An 18,053-nucleotide genomic window follows, 5' to 3' on the forward strand; every position below is an offset into this window, starting at 1 on the left:
TAATTTACATTACAGTTACATGAATATTTAAAATATTTTTGTTATTTCAGTTAAAAAAGAAAACTTTAAGGTGTTTTAATGCTGAATTCGAAATATAAGAGAGAAATTTATTTATATTCCTAATGTTTTTTCAGCTTCACACTGCATCCCACACATAGTAGGGTAAGTAGGGAGAACCTGCTGTAATACATACAATTAATTTTATATTTCATCTCATCTCATGACATACCTGGAATACTTTCGGAGCAGATACTAGCGACGCCAATGCAGAAGAGAGCGTGGCGGCGAAACATCCGCCATAGATTAGGGGACCGAATGCTGATACCAGACGAATTACCTAAAAATATGGTTTATAGTTACTATATTTCTTTTAAAAACAAGAAATGTAAAAGACAAGGATATAATGCAAGAGTAACAAATATAGATAAACAAAGGTTAAAAATATAGCAGCAAAGCAGATTAGAGTATAGTGGACCAAGTGTCTGTAGTGGTATAGTATTAATAAAAAAAAAATAGATAGATGATAATATATGACAATAACGATTAAATCTATACATGTAATCTATTGGACTTAGAAAGCATTAGATAGGTAAATTCCTAGAGAAATAGAGGAGAGCATTAAAAGAGGAATTTCCAAATTGTGGACGGAATTTTCTATATTACGTCTTATTGTGGGAATAAGTGACATCCTGCACATACATATAAGGAATGTAGTCTAAAACCACTTCGTACGCCACTAATTGCTGAAATTTTCGAGATATTATATGATGAGCAGCGGAACTTAACGCCGCGCTTAGTCTTGTAACCAGAGCGAAGAATATCAATAACTCATTCCCTAATAATTCATATCTATCGCTGTATATATATATATATAAAACAACCAACACTCACATCATTACTATGATGCAATCCATAATGACATTCATCATTAAAACAAGGTATACCCAATTCTCCGCTAGCGTCGCGCAGCACCGTGGCACCCGCTATTATTGCTATTACTATATAAGATATTGTCGTTAAGAAGATAGCTAGGAGAGTGCCTTTTGGTATTGATTTTTGTGGGTCCTGGAAAAAAAATATTTATTATTATTATTATTTTTTTTTTTCATCTGTATATTTAGTTATTTTCTGAATTTTAACATTTGAAGCTAATGACAGTGATAATCACACTACAGTATAAAGCCATGTTAAGCTTAACTTTTGGATTTAATGTTATATTTTTAGCTTTTGTATTTAAAGTTTTTTTTTTTATATAGGTAATTTAGGTAACTCTACTATGGCATGCATACGACAAATACACCAAACCAACAACAAACCATTCAAAATCATTTTTGAACAACGATGAAATTAATAAATGATTAATATATATAATTAAAATAAAAAAAAAACATTATTTAATTAATTATCAGATTATTCTACCTTTAAATCACCAGATATATTAGCACCAGCCAATATACCCGTAGCAGCGGGGAAGAATATAGAGAACACTGAGAAGAAATTATGTTCCACACCTTCAAACTTCCTGTAATCTGGCTTTACATTATCGTAGAATACTGTCGCTGAAACAGTGAAATATAGTTTTTAATACTAATACTAAAACTCATTTCAAATGTAACAGTTTTGAAAATTAAGATTTTTCTGTAAATAGAGATTATGATGTACTTTTTTTGTTAAAATAATGTGAAAGAAAGAGATGGCATTATAGATTACGATTTCTATATTTAAAGTATCATGCACTAAAACTCGTGTTGAAAAACTTAACAATGAAAACAAAAAGGATTAGTGGAATACTTTATATAGTTATTATAAGCTCATCAAACAAAAACAAAAATACCGTATTTAAAAAAAAAAATGAGTAAAAATAGTTTTATACAATAAGTATTACTTACTATTAAATCCCACAAATCCTTGTGCCACTTCCACATCACTCTTCGGTCCTATAATGGCGCCAATGCAGAAATCCGCAATGGCCGCCAGTAAGATAATCAAAAGCACAATTTGAGCTTTCGCCTCCCATTCCAAACCAACTATTACTATACCCGTGAGTAGAACTATTGTTATACAACCATATATGGCTTGATCCTAGAAATATTATTGTTAAGTTTAATATAAATTACAAATCAGTTTCACGCTGTATCCTGCACACAGTAGGGTAGGCAGAGGAAATGTAGTGTTAAGACACTCCGTTCCCCACTTTCTGCCGAATTCTGCAGGCATTGCGAGTTAAGTGGCAGAACTCAACGCCGCGCTTTGCCTCGACACCAGAGAGATGAAATGGAAATATAAATTTAAATAAATATTTCATATCTTCGAGTGGGGATCGAACCCACAACTAGTCGGTTTTACAGTTACACTTTGTTTAATCATTTAATACGATGCAATAAATAGAAATTATTCAATCATAGTATGCAAACAATATTAGGAAATATTAAATGACTGAATGTCGGTTCTCTATCACAAAATAAATATCATAAAGAAATAGCAAGAAATAAAATAAAGACGATTTCTTACCCAACTCTTGCTGACCATGTAAGCGTGTTCAGGTATTAAAGTTATAAGGGATTCCCCAAAACCGACGACGTACATAGCGCACGCTACCGCGTTCGCCATAGAAAATATTAACCCTATTGAACCACCGAACTCCGGTCCGAGAGACCGCGATATCATGTAATACGTACCACCTATAAGTGCGTGAAGAAAATAATATAAAAAAAAATGTTGAAGCCAAAAAATATGGAAAACAAAAATCTTAATTTGCAATTTACTGAGTCACTGGACTCAAATTAATGTAAAAATTATAATTAATGGTAAAAAAACAATCAACTACTTTTTTCTTAAAAAAATAAATGAGATCTCGGCAAAGGCATCTATTTATACATCCATCTTATAAGACATTATTTATTATAAAAAAATTAAATTATTAATGAATTCGTTTTTATTCAACTCTTTTATTATATTATAAAATAAAACTAACCCCCTTTTATAACTCCATTCGTGCTTATAGCGGACATGGAAAGCGCCGTTATGATGGTCACCACGGACGTCGTCAGTATTAGAAGCGATGCCTGCGCTGCCGACAAAGGAAATTACTTTACCACATACTACTTACAGGATTTAAGGGGTAGAAATATTTTAAAATTAGTTTCATTTCAAATTAAAACAAAAGAGAATTACAGTTTGAATGTTAAATTAACTATTTTATATTTTTTGTCTGTCTGTATTGTTTTTAGTTTGCTCTCTATTTATGATAGGTATTATATTAATATTAGCGGCGGAATATGGGGAACTGAGTGTCTTAACATTAGGTTGCTCTGTGCGGGATAAAGGGTGCAACTGTTGTTTTTTTTTTAAATCGAATTATATCAGCATGATACTAATATATCTAACTAATATCATTATTTTTAATGTAACGATTATAATTTACATGAAAATCGAAAAGTACCTAAATGATCATAATAATTTTGTACATAATGATAATTTACGGTTAAAGTGGAGATACACTAAGAAATATAATTCTTCATTACGATAATATATAGGAGAAAATTAAGTTTTACTCAAAACATCTTTGAAATATAAAGAATTGAATGGTTGGAGAAGTGCAAATTACCTATTCCAGCTTGACCAACGACCCAGGAGAGCCTTAAAAACAGCATAACACCCCATATGTTCAGTAGACATCGCATAAGCACTCCTTTGATCCATCCAAACTTCACGTTAGGCGACGGTAGTATCGGCGTACCCTGATCTTTCTCTAGAGTCTGACCTGGCTGGAAGGAAATAAATTATTATTATTATCAGCTAGTATAATAATTAATAGCTAAGTCAATATAACCAATGTCAAATATTGAATGAATCACGAAAAAACTATAAGATATTAATAACATATCTGCTTTAATTCTCCAATAAGCATTGATGGAAATTTAACAGGATTTAACATCACGACCACCGACGTTGTAAACTATGTCCATAAAAAGCAGTCACTGTGCCAGAAGGCACATAATTAATTAAACAATGCAGGTACTAACACGTGAGTCACAGTCAAAGCTATGCAATTATCTATCGTACGCCTACGGTATGCAACGTTAGTGGTACCAATGGGGTCCACCGGGGTCCACCTATGACCTGAACTAATAAAACCCCATTAAAAATGTAATTACGTTGATATCATCCAAAGAAAGCATAGGGGAAATAATTAGTCTACTATTTTTTTTAATAATAAGAATGCTCATGTTAAGGACCCATCTTGAAAATTTGTATGTTGATAAATACTCTGGATTTCTTCATCACTGTATATGTGATAGTAGAAGTAATCTAAGAATTAAAATTAGAACTATTATTACTTTTGGTAAAAAAATGCAAACAGAAGCCTTAATTTTTATTAATAGTTTATTCGGTTCCCCAAAAGTGGTAACCAAATTCACCAGAAATATATGTATAATTCATATTCTAAGTTATAATTATTATATCTTAACCAGGCAAATGAAAACAGCTTTCCATTTTAAGCTATTAAGTAAACAAGCTTTCTAGAAATCGTTTTACAAATGTCACTAATAGGCTTATCCAGACAACTATTTATAAGGTAAAAAATAAAAAAAAAATAGCTTTAATGTATCCCGCATCCAACATGAACGTAGGAATATGTGGCAGGATGGTCTGTGCCCAGAACAGACCGGTGCCTATTTCAAAAATTTGACTAATAAAAAACAAGGCCTGAAAAATGAAAGCAGCCCTTTAAGTCAGTCCGAAATTTAAGTCCAGGAACCAATATAAAAATATTTCTAAATACGCTAATGTATCGGAAGAAAGGCAGAGAGAACTTGACGATGCGTAACTTTAATGTGAAGACACTCCGTTCCCGTTCGTCATCCATATTTTGTCTTATTACCAGTGCAAGGAAAAGAAAATAATTGACTTCTCCAGTGAGATCGAACCCACAACCATCACGTTTACATACGAACGCTGTACCACTGAGGAAAGACACCTTTATTTTATAAGGTAAATGACAATAAAACAAATCAGGAAATTAATTATATCCACAATAAGCGCTTCACGTGTAAGTGAGGTACGTGACGCAAACGTAATATCGCATTAGCCTATACGTGCTCAGTAAATATTCAATTGCGTTATAATACAATATATTATTTATTTTATGAGGATTTGAATGTATATTCTTAGTTACGATTATATAAGGTCGTCGCGTATAGCGTTTTTTATATAATTAATTCTATACTAAACATTATAACTTTAAGCACAGTAACTGTATATGAGGCCGTTCTGTCGGCAGCGGTACAGAACCTTACAGCGACAGTTGTGAGTTCGATTCCCATACAGGAAAATGTATAATCTTCATTTCCTCGTTTTGGTAGTAGCGCGGCGTCGAGTTCCGTAAAATTAACCAGCGCGTGGAGAACAAAATGCCTTAATTTAAGCCTAGGTTCCCTCTTCATGAAGCGAAAGATGTCTAATATGTGCATTAAGCTATAATTGTAATTAACAATCAAATAAGTGCTAAAGGCGAAAATTGTTGTGTCCGAAAAAAATCTAAAATTGCTGACATAAAAGACTCATATATATAGGAAATTTTTAAAGTACATTTTCTTACCATTTTAATTAAGATTGCAAGCTAAAGATCGGAACCCAACGCCGCGCTTTGTCTTCCTTGACCGTGGAAATGAAAGCAATTTAGATATAATCATTCCCCCGAATCATACGCAACGACGCGACGGTTACCATTAAAAATAGCGTTATAGATTTGGATACATCTATCCATTTGTATTAGCATAATGTCAATACGTCCGTTAATTATTAAGTACTTTCTCACAGAGACCGGGGGGCTAGACGGTGGCTTGCACTAGGGACCCCGATTTCAGGGGGCCATTGGAACCTGACCAACAAATTTGATCCAGTAAAAACAATCCATCATCGGAATATAAATAAGCTGTTGCAGGAACCCAATTATGATTTCAACTCATTTAAAAAATACGAGGTAATTTTTAAATGTTTAATTATTTATATTTTGGTTTATATTGATAAAACTTAAACAGCTTAGTTCATTTGTTGCTGCAGGGTCTTTGGCAGTTGGCTACCTACACCGCTGTACCCACCGCTTTCAAGTGTGATTATTTATCAGCTTTGTAAATAATAAATATATAAGTATGCAGTAAATTACCATTCTTCTTCCTAGTAAATAATTTTATTTATTTATTTACTTATAGCAAAGTTATACATCCCATTAAATAATTATAAATGTTTATTTATACGGAAAACAACAAGCTATCAGACAAAGTCAGGGAAGGTCGCATATATTAAGCATTAGCGATACATTTTAAGATGACAAAAGATAAAAAAACTTGTATTTTATACAAATTATAAACAAATATTAGGTACACATTTTATTGATATCAATTTTTGTGATAATTAAAAACTTTTCCATAACTCTACCTTTATGCCAGTAGGTAGTATGATACAATATCAATATAATATATTTTTTCTTCACTGTATCTCAAAGATACATTAAAAAATACTTATAAATACATTCCTTCATTATTTGACTTTTGAAAAAAAAATCCGGATTTATGCCATCGTGGTGAAGTTAAAAAGCTGTCTGAAGGATTGCCTATTCTGGGAAATATGTATCTTGAAAATATTTTCGTTTTCCTCTATAAAGAATAAGCGTGACCTACAATCAGTACAAATAAAAAGCGTAGTGATTTTTCACTGGTTTTTTTGACTGATGATTTTTCACTGGTTGGCAGAGGCCAACATGCATTACTTTTATATATACTCGTATGAACATCAAGACAGTTAATTTTTTTTTAATTTCACATTTTGAATGTTTAATGTTAATCTTAATTTTACTAAAGACAGTCACGTAGACTGCTTTTTTTTAAATTCATGAGACACATTAAAATTAATAACTAAAGTAGTAAAATTCATTAATTTTTACATTTGTAATAAAAAAAAACGTGCAAAGTAGGTACATCGAGTAATTTACTATTTAACAACAATGTAACGTACGGTATGTAAACAATTAATAATTATACTGTTGTGTCATCAATCAATATGATAATTATTATAAACATTGTATATTTTTGTTATAAATTGTAAAACTTGCAGAAAATTGCCCACTCAGGCTCGATTCACACTATACGGCCTTATTTCGTATTATCTTTCTAGGAATAGAGTATTTTTCCAGGAAACATGATGTATGAGCCATTAAAGCGAGATAGGATTTGTGTCGATATTTTATGCAGGTTTTTTACAAAAAATATATAATATAAATTATTAAAACAATAATATATATGTAACTACTAACTAACAATATATTACAGATTACATATTTTTTTATTTCTGAAATGTAATTATAATGTCGTTCTGAAATGTAATAAAACTCTACTAAATTTAATCTATATAAAAATAGTTTTCGACACAAAATATTTATGTTTCATTAACTGCATACGTGACTGACGTATCCCTATGCCCGAATGAATAACTACATGTTTCTAGATATCTACCTACTAATCTAAACTATACCTGCATAATTTTGACTCACGTTCAATTGATAACAAGTCAAGTTTTTCGACTGAAAGCTAGCTAAAAAATTAAATAAAACTTCAAAACAAAAACAAAAATTGTTCTTATAAAATGTTTTATTATTTATTTTTAGACAGTTATCTTAAATCCCATTAAAGGAACGGGGTGTTTTAACACTAGGTTCCCACGTTACCTCCGCCTACCCTGCTACATGCGAGATACAACGGGAGGCTACAAAATTATAATTACGATCATTTTTTCTCCGACAAGAGCTACGCCACAATGGCGCCAAGTACATACATACACAGACAAACATACATACATACAAATATACGATGTAAATTAAGAAAGAAATCGTCACCCATATTGACCCCCAGACCCCACAACCGTAATTGAAGACGCAATTAGTACCGTCGTACCTGATGGTAATTAGTGAGCTAGCGTGGAGTAAACAGTTCATTCAATGGACGGTGGTCATGCGATCTGAAGAATGCGTATCGAATATTGTATGTACTTTTTGTAATGTTTTCTACGTATTAAGGTAGGCAAGGGGAAAATAGTGTTGGGACACTACGGGCTCCACTTCCCACCCATTTTAGAGATACATAGTGTTAAGTTGCAGAATCCAACACTATTGTTATCCTACTGGATCAGAAAAAAATTAAATAACATCAATGTTTCGAGTTTGTTTTATTTAAAAGACTAGTGTGCGCCCGCAATTACGTTTAAACCCAGAATCCCACATTTTCCTGTTCGAGGAAAATTCTAGAAATCATCTCTTAGTTTTCCCGTGCATCTCCCAAGACTCTAAGCTACATGTTGACGTGCTACGTTATTCCAGCTATACTTCAGTCATATGTCAGTATATATCAGTCAGTCAGAAACGCAGGAGTTTTATATAGATGACAGGTGGGTCTGGGTCCGATGCCAGACTTTTTAAACACAAATACGAACTTTAATTTATGAATATCCATAATGTTGTTTTTAAATTTCATCGTGAGAAAAAAAAATACCATCGACCTTCTTTTAGATACCCTTTGTTATCACATAAGGTGGTGCGGTTTAGTGTGAATTTACGATGACATTATAAATACAATAGAAAATAAATAATATTATAAGTTATTTTGTTTTTATATTGTTCTAAAGTTACTTAGAAAATAAATGATTTCAACAAATTATTTTAGAAATTTTCCAAAAATAAATGTACATTTTCAGTGGAGCTTTTTAATTTTATTTATGGCAGAGTAGGCAGAGGGATCCTGGAAACCTGCTATTAAGACACTCTGTACTCTACACTTTCCGCTGAATTTTAGAGAAATGGCGTCTTGAGTGGCAGAACTCAACGCCGCGCTTTGCCTTGTTACCAGAGAGCGAGGAAATAAAAACAGTTCATTTCCCCAAGTGGAAATCAAACCTACAACTGTCGCATTGCATATCAAAACAAATAACAAATCCTAACAACGTGCACGTATGACGTACCTACTATATTTCCCAGTATACATAGAGACCGCGTGGTCGATTACATGTATGGCTTGTTTCTAACCTTGACTTAGCATTGATAAACTATTGAATTATTGTAAGTTATTATACCAATTAAAGTAAATGACGCTATAATGTTTAATTATGCGTTTTCGAATGAGCAATTCAAAAGATCTTAGTTGATAGAGACATTCTTATATTCCTATTTCATTTCAAAGAGTAATTTGTTGTTAATTACATTAAATTCTACATATATAGGCAGTCGTGGAGCAGCGGGAACACGACATTAAACGCCACGGTTGTAGATTTGATTCCCATTCGGGGAAATTAACTATTTTCATTTCCTTGCTATGCTCTAAGAACACAAAGTGATGTGTTGAGTCCCATCACTCAACATACAATATCTCTAAAATAGCAGAGCGTAAGAATCGGAGTATCTTGACACTAGGTTCCCTTTGCCTACTGAAAAAAAATGTAATAATACAGATGTAGCACAATGCCGCAGTGACGTGCGCTTCCCAGCGTCGGGTCACTCTTTTATCTCGCTAAGTCGTTGCTTATTCTACAAAATGCGGGACATTATCGAAAAATCTATTTGAATTCCATTACTACTATTATTATGATTTCTTTGATTCTTTTGATACTTTCATGTTTATTGTTACTTTATAGGATGGGAGCGTATCGAATTAAGAAAATGAACATAAAAAATTCAATAGTATCTCAATCAAAAGGTGTATTCGGTACACGCATCTGCCGTTCCATTCAGTTGTACCTCACTATTCATAGTAAGTAAATTTAAAAAAAAGAACATTGTCACGATCAGATAATGACGAGGATTACTTATAAAAAAAAGTATTAAATTAATTCTTTCTGATTTTTTGGGTCCCGTGTCTTAAAAGGAAAAAAAACGGAACCCTAATAGAATAACTTTGTTGTCTGTCCGTTCGTCTGTCAAAACCATTTTTCTTGATATCGCGTAGAGATTTCAAATTGAAATTAATATCAAATATATAAAAAAAAAACAAATTTCTAAGTCAACGCAAACTAGTCAGGCACGAAGTGAGCACTTACAATACAAATAAAGGAAAACACGACGAGTAAAAATTAATTAGAATTTCATAGGAAAAAATCTGTGTAAAATTATCGTCTCATACATGAGGAGTGCAAGCGCCCGCAAGCTTAAGTTTGTCAATTTTTATAAGTTGGTACAACTCCTTTCTTCCCGTTGATCTACAATCCTGGAACTTTAAAAAGAAATAGCCTTCCCACTTCCCACAGGCGTTTAGTTTAGTTTGTCATACATAACATTTCAAGGTAATATCACTAAAGAAGGAAGTACTCTGAATACATAAAAAGCAACACATGGTCGAACTATAGGGCTGGTATTGATTCAGGTGTGCCCCCCGATAAATATTTGCGTCGGCAACGCCACAGACAATACATCAATTGACTGACACGACAAAAAGCTGACAAAAAACTGATATGTGCGTAAGTAATCGAAATTCGATATGGTTTATATGTGAAACCATAAATAACAATTGTTTTTAACGGTTTTTTTTTCAGCTTTATACTTCATCCTGAATCTTGTAAGATAGTCAGGTAAAGAAAACCTTCAATCTAGTGTCAAGACACCCTAACCAACTCAACAGCGAATTTTTAAGACTTGCGTGTCGAGTGGTGGAACTCAACACTGTGATTTTCTGACTAATTCAGAGAGAGTTTCCCTTATTGAGATTGGAATCATCGTATTGTAAATTATAACATTTTCCGATTTATTTTAATATATTTATAAGGCGAATAAATATATATATTTATACATAGATATGCTCGACTAACGCTATCCGTTTATCACGCTACGAATTGAGCGTACAAGGACAAATCGAATCGTAAAAATTTCCGGTACGAATATAAATTTTTGTGTGTCGTCTATGATGTATGTATATGTAACGGGAACAATCATTCAGCCGAAACTTACCTTTATACTACTGTACGAAAAATTTTATACATATTTAATTTCGCATTGAATATATTGGGACTCCGATATGGAAAATTAGTGTGATACATTTTTGTAGTTTTGTAATACAATATAATCTTCAGAATACACTTTTATTAAATTAGTTAATCAATTTTACATTTTTAAATATAAATATAATGATTATTACTTCACTCTGTATCCCACAAATAGCAGGGTAGGCAGAGGGAACTTGGAACCTAGTGTTAAGACATATCTGTTCCCAACTCTCCGCCGAACCGTGGAGGCGGAAAGTTGGCAGAACTCAGCGCCGCGTTTTGCATTGTTACAAGAGTGAATATTTCATCGCCTCCTCTTTTACGGTTGCACGCCTGTGCCCCTGCGCTACGACTGGTCTCAAAGATTGTTAATTACTGCATTTCAAAATTCAGTCCACAGTAAAGCCTACATACATAATAACCCTTTCTTTCAAATGAAATACCTACAATAAAAAACGAAAACCCTTTCTAGTATTGGTATTTACATCCTATTTTATTATTATATATTTATTTGGTGGCATGGTTGAAATATTTTGCAATTTAAACAAAATATAGTCGACTTGACAAAGATTCTTTAGAAACGGAAAAAAACGCAAACAAATCCTTTTCTTATAAAAACGTCAATTGATTCAGTAAATAGAAATACATTATTAAGAATATTACTAAGCGGAATCTAGGTACAGATGTAATGACAGTATTCTAAGAAAGATATTAATCAACATGGGTCCGTGCCAAACTTCCTTATGCTTTTAAAGTTCCTATATTCGCTAACGTTATCGGGACATAGTTGACTGAAATTGGAGGTTTTCATATGATGAATCAGGAAGAATCTAGTACTATGAGTAAATCAATATACAAATATATTTAGAGCAAATGGGGTAAATTTTCTATAGAAATATATACCTATAGAGCAAATGGGGAAATTATCTACAATTTTTTTAGTTTTAGGCTGTAACTGGCATATATCAGGTTAGACAGAGAACTTACGAACCTAGTGTTAAGACACTCCGTTTCTATTATAACACTTCAGATCAGAAGTGCCTCTAGCATTGTGTTCAGTGGCAGATCTGATTTTCATCAGATTTCAATTCACCTTTACCTTGTTGCCAAAGTGAGAAAATGAAAATATTAAATAGTTCATTCCCCCGAATAGTAATCAAACCCACAACCGTTTCGCTTACAGTCGCAAGGTAGTAGCACGAAGGCCAACAGAAATTAAGGTAAAGTTATTTAAAATTACGATTAAATACAAATAGTTATTTCTCATAAAGCGATCTTAAACAATATTACGACATGATTATGTCATTTTACAAAGAAAATTCTAACAATACATTGAAAAATATACTATAATAATATTTTAACCTGGTCGCAGTGTGATTTGTGATTTTCTTTCGACGTTAACTGCCTACATTTTCAACGATTAGTTACGCTCGAAAATGTATTTCTGTAGTAATAAGACGCGACCAAAATAAACACGATTGCTTAAATCATATAGTAAAAAAAATATTTACATATCTGCTTTTATTGTAACTGCCACAGTTATTACTGCTTTTTAAATATAGAGTCTAGTGTCAAAACACTCTATTCTCTACCATACATTTCGCATGTTCGGTTAGAAAGTAATACTGAGCTTCTAAAGCGGACAAAGTAGTACGTGAAAGGTAGTTTTCAATAATTAATTTCTAGAAAAGTTCAAGGTAATTATTTTATATGTTTTTAACTTAGCGTGAACCTTTATATCATAATTTAATTTATTTAACGTTTCATGCATATAAGATACGGATATACCTAATATAATAGTTATAGGTAAGTTTCTGAGTTGAGAGACATTCAATTTTGATATTACAAATAATTTATCAACAAATGCTATTAAATCATATTACAATTTAAATCAAATCAGCTTCACGCGGTATCCCGCACACAGCAGGATAGGCAGAGGAAACCTAGTGTTAAGACACTCCGTTTCCCTCTTTCCGCCGAATTCTGAAGGCATTGCGTGCTGAGTGGCGGAACTCAACACCGCGATTTGCCTCGACACCAGAACGAAGAAAAAGGAAATATTTTAAATAATTCATTCCTCTGAGTGAGAATCGAACCCACAACTATCGCGTTACAGTCGGACGCTGTCCCAGTGTCCAATCATGGCCTGAATCTATACTTTTTTTAGCTTCACTTTGTATTCCGCTCAAAGCAGAGCAGGCAAAAGGAACCTGGGAACCTAGTTTTAAAGAACTCCGTTTCCATTAAGACACTTCCGTTCCCTTCAATTCTGATGGTATTGCGCGTTGAGTGGCAGCATTATATTTTTATAGAAATTAGATACAACTCTTACCTTTCTTGACAGAGAAGCATTGTGAAGCTCATCTAAGGTGGGTCGTGGCGCGGCGTGTAACGATAATACATTCCTGTAGTTGTCCAGCCGCGGCAACGCCTCACGTGTAAAATGTCTAGACATTATAAAGAAAAGTTAGTACAACAAATATTGTATTGACACTCCGTCTCGAACTTTTCGTCGAATTTTCATGCGGATGCGGAGAAATCATGCGGATGCGGCATCAGATAAAGGCTTTTCACAAAAAAACAGACAGACCGACAACAAAGTGATACTATAAGGGCACCGTCTTTTCCTTTCGAGTTCCGGGATTCTAAAAAAGTAATACATTATATTGTTTCACTTATCTAATACATACACAATGCTAATAACGATATATTAGTATGTAGGTAGTGTATGCAAATTTTGGTTTTGTGTAACGCAACTATGAGGGCTATTACACAATCACAAATTTCTAATGATGAAAGTACATTGTCCTAACTGAAACGTGTTTCGAATTTAATAATATGGATTACTTGTAGCTTTGTACGCTACTATTGTAAAAAATAAATTAAATTAATGAATCTACTCAATTTATGGAGGCCGTCGTGGTCCAGTGTATAAGGGTGTGACTGTAACGCGACGGTTGACGAATGGTTGATGGAATGAATTTTTACTTATTCATATTTTCCTTTTTTCGTTCTGGCACCTAGGCAAAAGTCCGACGATGAATTCCGCCACTTTACAGGCAATGCCTTTAGATATTCGGCGGAAAGTGGGGAATAGTGTCTCAACATTAGGTTCCCTCTTTCTAGCCTGCTGTGTGCAGGATACAGCGTTAAGGTGATAAAAATTTTATTTTTATTTACTATTACATATAATTAAACTGATAATAACATACGCTTTTTAAGTATACAATAATAAAAAGAAATATTCCATAGAGTCTTGCTAGTGCTGTTTAACAATTGTTTAACGTGTCTTTGCTCAACATTATGCACGCATGCTATATTATTCTTTGTTGGGGAAAAACTAAAGAATAATTTGACACAAACTTCAATTCAATATTTTTAAAATAACCACACTACGGAGATCAGTTTTTGCGCAACAGCACAATGTCTGACTGCAAGCGTGACCGTTTTGGGTTCGATTCTCACTCAGGGAATAAAATATTGTCATTTCCTTGCTCTATCCGAGATGATAAAGCGCGGCATTTAGTTCCCTAGACCTACACCGAAACTACCCTGTTCCATGCAGGATCTAAAGTAAATGATTTTTCCACGTAAATAAGTATAGGCTGGAAAGGTTACCTAAAGCTTTTCCCATATTTAGTGTCAGTAGCAGTCAGCGGGTCGTCACTCTCCATGCCTGAACCGTCAGACTCTGTAGCTTCGTCTTGTTTGTCTTCCATCTGAAATAAAAATAGTTATTACATATTTGGAAATTATCTACAAAATAATCAATTATTTATGCATGCTTACTAGGCAATGAATGCTTTTTAGAGCGATTTGCTCTTTTAAATTAAATTACAAGTAAAAATATTAATTAAAAACTATTCTATAAACTATTCTATTCCAGTTTATAGTGTTTAGATTAGCTTAACTTAGTGTGTTTACATCATTTAAAATCTAAAATTTTCCAATTAGATACAGCAAATTTAATTATATACTATTTAGCAACAACCATCATAAATATTCAACTTAACAAACTGGTTTACAAAGGCTTTTTACTATGGAGCAATCAAATAAAAAAATATATATTAATTTATGTCGTCATTTTTTTCAGCTTCAGCTTTTTCAGAATATATATTAATTTATGTCGTCATTTTTTTCAGCTTCAGCTTTTTCAGAATATATATTCATTTATGTCGTCATTTTTTTCAGCTTCACTTCACTTCAGGAGTCGAAACCACAATCTGTTGCATTTGGAGTCACACGCTTGTCCCCCTGCATCACGACTGGCGTATATTATTGTTTCTAAATATTATATTTATAATTGGCCAAACGTGAACAGTTCATATTAACTATTTATATATTAAATTAGTTTGCATAATTATTTTATTGCTTGTATAGTTATTTATTTAGGTAGTTCCAATAAATATTCCAAGTCACGTCGTATTAAAATTTATCCGTTACTCATACGTTTTCGTTTCCTATCAATACGTCATTTTTATATCGATGATTCAATCTGAGGCCTATTCTATGTAACGGTATTATTCTATCACAAAACTGCTTTAACTTAACGGTTACTTTGAAACAACGTCGCTATTTTACTTTTGTCCAATGTCTTATTAATAGTAGAGATAACTACTTATTAATACTTATACGCCATCTAAACGCAAACGGACAGCGATCTTCAGTCGGTAAAAATAATTAGTCATATTTCTGCGCTGATAGGACAAACTGCGGCGTTAAGTACCGTAACTCAACACGCAATATCCCGATTTACTGGCAGAAAGCAAAGAAAATTATTATCTTAACACTTCTCTATTTGCCTACCCCGCCATATTGGGATTGCGCGGAGTTAAAAAAAATATAAGTAAGTTTAATAATCGGGACGAACAATTACCCTGGTTATACGGCTCGAATAAAAGACAAACAGCTTCGATGTCGTCATACAAAATCCACAGAGATATTTTCATAGAGACCTTTTAGTTATTAAAAATTCGATACTAACATATTCCTAGCTAATTTACTTAATACTTATACTAAAATGCTTCTATCTAATCATAATTAGATAGCAGCATTTTAGTTTTATTATGTTTATCTAGTGGTGAAGTACCGTCTGCGATTACCACCCATCAGTTGGAAGAGGAAAGGGAGCAAACTGTTCCATTCATTATGATTTGCCTAATAGTAAAAACCATTTTACAAAGATTTACTATACTTATAGCCTTTAAAAAATATCTTCATAATAGAAAACTGAACCAAATATGTTACAAATAAAACATTTTTGACTTCTCTTTTTAGGTATACTAAAAAACCTGTCAAAGGATGTTGGAAAAAAACTTTTCCGATGAGGATATACTAATTCCTTACAACCATAACTTCTTAATTGATTCCTTCCCTTGTCTACACCGTATCCCGAAGTACCCCAAGGGTCTCGGTCAAGTTGATTTCAATCATTTGACCCAAGAGAGCAAGGATGGGATTGCCACAGCGTGTATTTTTAGATGCACTATATTTAGACGCGCCCACTTATACTGGCCAACGGATTCTGGACTCGCTATTTTCATATTGCTTTAAGTGGTTCAAATTTGTATAACCTGTAGTTTATAGTACATATTGCTAAAACTGCTTTTGATATGGAATTAGTTGAAGTAATATTTCCTGATGAGTCAACGTATCGTTTCAAGAATACTTTATTTTTAAGTGTTCCATAAAATAACATTCCTTATTTCTAGTAGAACTTTACCCTACCAATATACTCGTAGATAAAATTCATAAGTAATGAGTGTATTGAGAAATCTATTTAATTTAAATCAGATAATTGTATAAAGGTACGTGAATATGTTTACATATATATAGAAAGTAATACATTAATAGTTTTACTGAAACAGTGGGTAATAGAAAATAATAGTTTTAAAAATGTATATTATTCCAATATACCTAAATACGTAATAAAGTGATTTAAATTCAAGAATATAGCGATTTTTCCGACCTTATCATAGGTTAAAATTATAGTTTTTTTTTTCTGAATACCTACTACGTATTTTTTAAGGTGACACCGAACATTGACGTAGAGCTGGTCGTAAACAATTAAATTCTTTCTTCATTTTGCAGTAGTCAAATATTAATTATTTTTAACAGAATACAGTAGCTCGTACACAGCTGGCTATGCAAAGGGAACCTGGGAACCTAGTGTTAAGATATCCTGTGTCCCATTAAAACACTACCGTTTCTTACTTTCCACCAGCATAGCTAGTCCCTAAGAAAGTCATAACAATTAAACTATGTCAAACTATACAAGTGGTAGATAAAACTAAACTACCTACTAACACCTACCTAATACCTGTATGTACAAAGGTATATATAGGTATTGCGTATTATATCTGTATATCTCTATAATCTTATAATATTTTATTTGTGTCCCTTGTAGCTTCTTGGAATGTCGGTACCCGTACATGTACAAAACCAGTCTAATCCGCTATCCATTGCCAATCCACGGCCCCCTACACCTAGCCTTAGGGTGAACGTCCACAAGCCTACAGACATTTTTTGTTAATTAAAGTAGAAATAATAGAACTGCCATCGTACGCGACAAAAACTCTACAATTGCAATGAGCGTTAACCTATTTTGTGTTAAAAATTCTTAATTTATAATTGATTTTAATTTAAAAGTGGTATCTCAAGTCATTTGCCTTAAAATACTGGAAAAAAAATGAACGCCGGTGAAAGCCAACATATAATGTGAAAGCCAGAGGACACTATTCGCTTCGTCTTTCAACTTTTCAAGCTATAAAAAACTATCGCTACGCATACAGTGGTAACACGTTACAATATTAAGACGTACGCCGAGGCTATGGGAAGTATAGGTGATTATCCAATTTATTGCTATTATGATTTATCGGTATAGGCGCCGCTAACGTGGACCGCTGCATTTATTGAAATAACCCTCTTTTGGCTTTGCCGACGCTGACAACCATTTCCTTTGAGGATCCTAAGAAAGAACCAAGAAAAAAGAAGTTCCTTATATCGTATTTTGTACATACATCCTGCCTTAA

At 32.9% G+C, this 18,053-nt stretch overlaps 1 protein-coding gene across 1 annotated transcript in view; it reads right to left on the bottom strand.

Annotated features, from left to right (window-relative positions):
* Ncc69 (sodium chloride cotransporter 69) overlaps window positions 1–18,053 on the bottom strand; it is a 30,748-nt gene that overhangs the window by 10,445 nt on the left and 2,250 nt on the right. The window contains exons 2-10 of the mRNA XM_085184952.1: window positions 14,641–14,741; window positions 13,355–13,469; window positions 3,608–3,767; window positions 2,975–3,070; window positions 2,512–2,681; window positions 1,890–2,082; window positions 1,420–1,559; window positions 892–1,065; window positions 230–337 (exon numbers count right to left, since the gene is read on the bottom strand). Coding sequence (XP_085041078.1) covers window positions 230–337; window positions 892–1,065; window positions 1,420–1,559; window positions 1,890–2,082; window positions 2,512–2,681; window positions 2,975–3,070; window positions 3,608–3,767; window positions 13,355–13,469; window positions 14,641–14,741 — 1,257 coding nt within the window. The remainder of the gene's footprint in view (window positions 1–229; window positions 338–891; window positions 1,066–1,419; window positions 1,560–1,889; window positions 2,083–2,511; window positions 2,682–2,974; window positions 3,071–3,607; window positions 3,768–13,354; window positions 13,470–14,640; window positions 14,742–18,053) is intronic.

The sequence above is a fragment of the Heliconius melpomene genome, chromosome 4 (assembly GCF_056956725.1).
Source record: "Heliconius melpomene rosina isolate 202511_hmr_F chromosome 4, ASM5695672v1, whole genome shotgun sequence".
Classification (NCBI taxonomy): Eukaryota; Metazoa; Arthropoda; class Insecta; order Lepidoptera; family Nymphalidae; genus Heliconius; species Heliconius melpomene.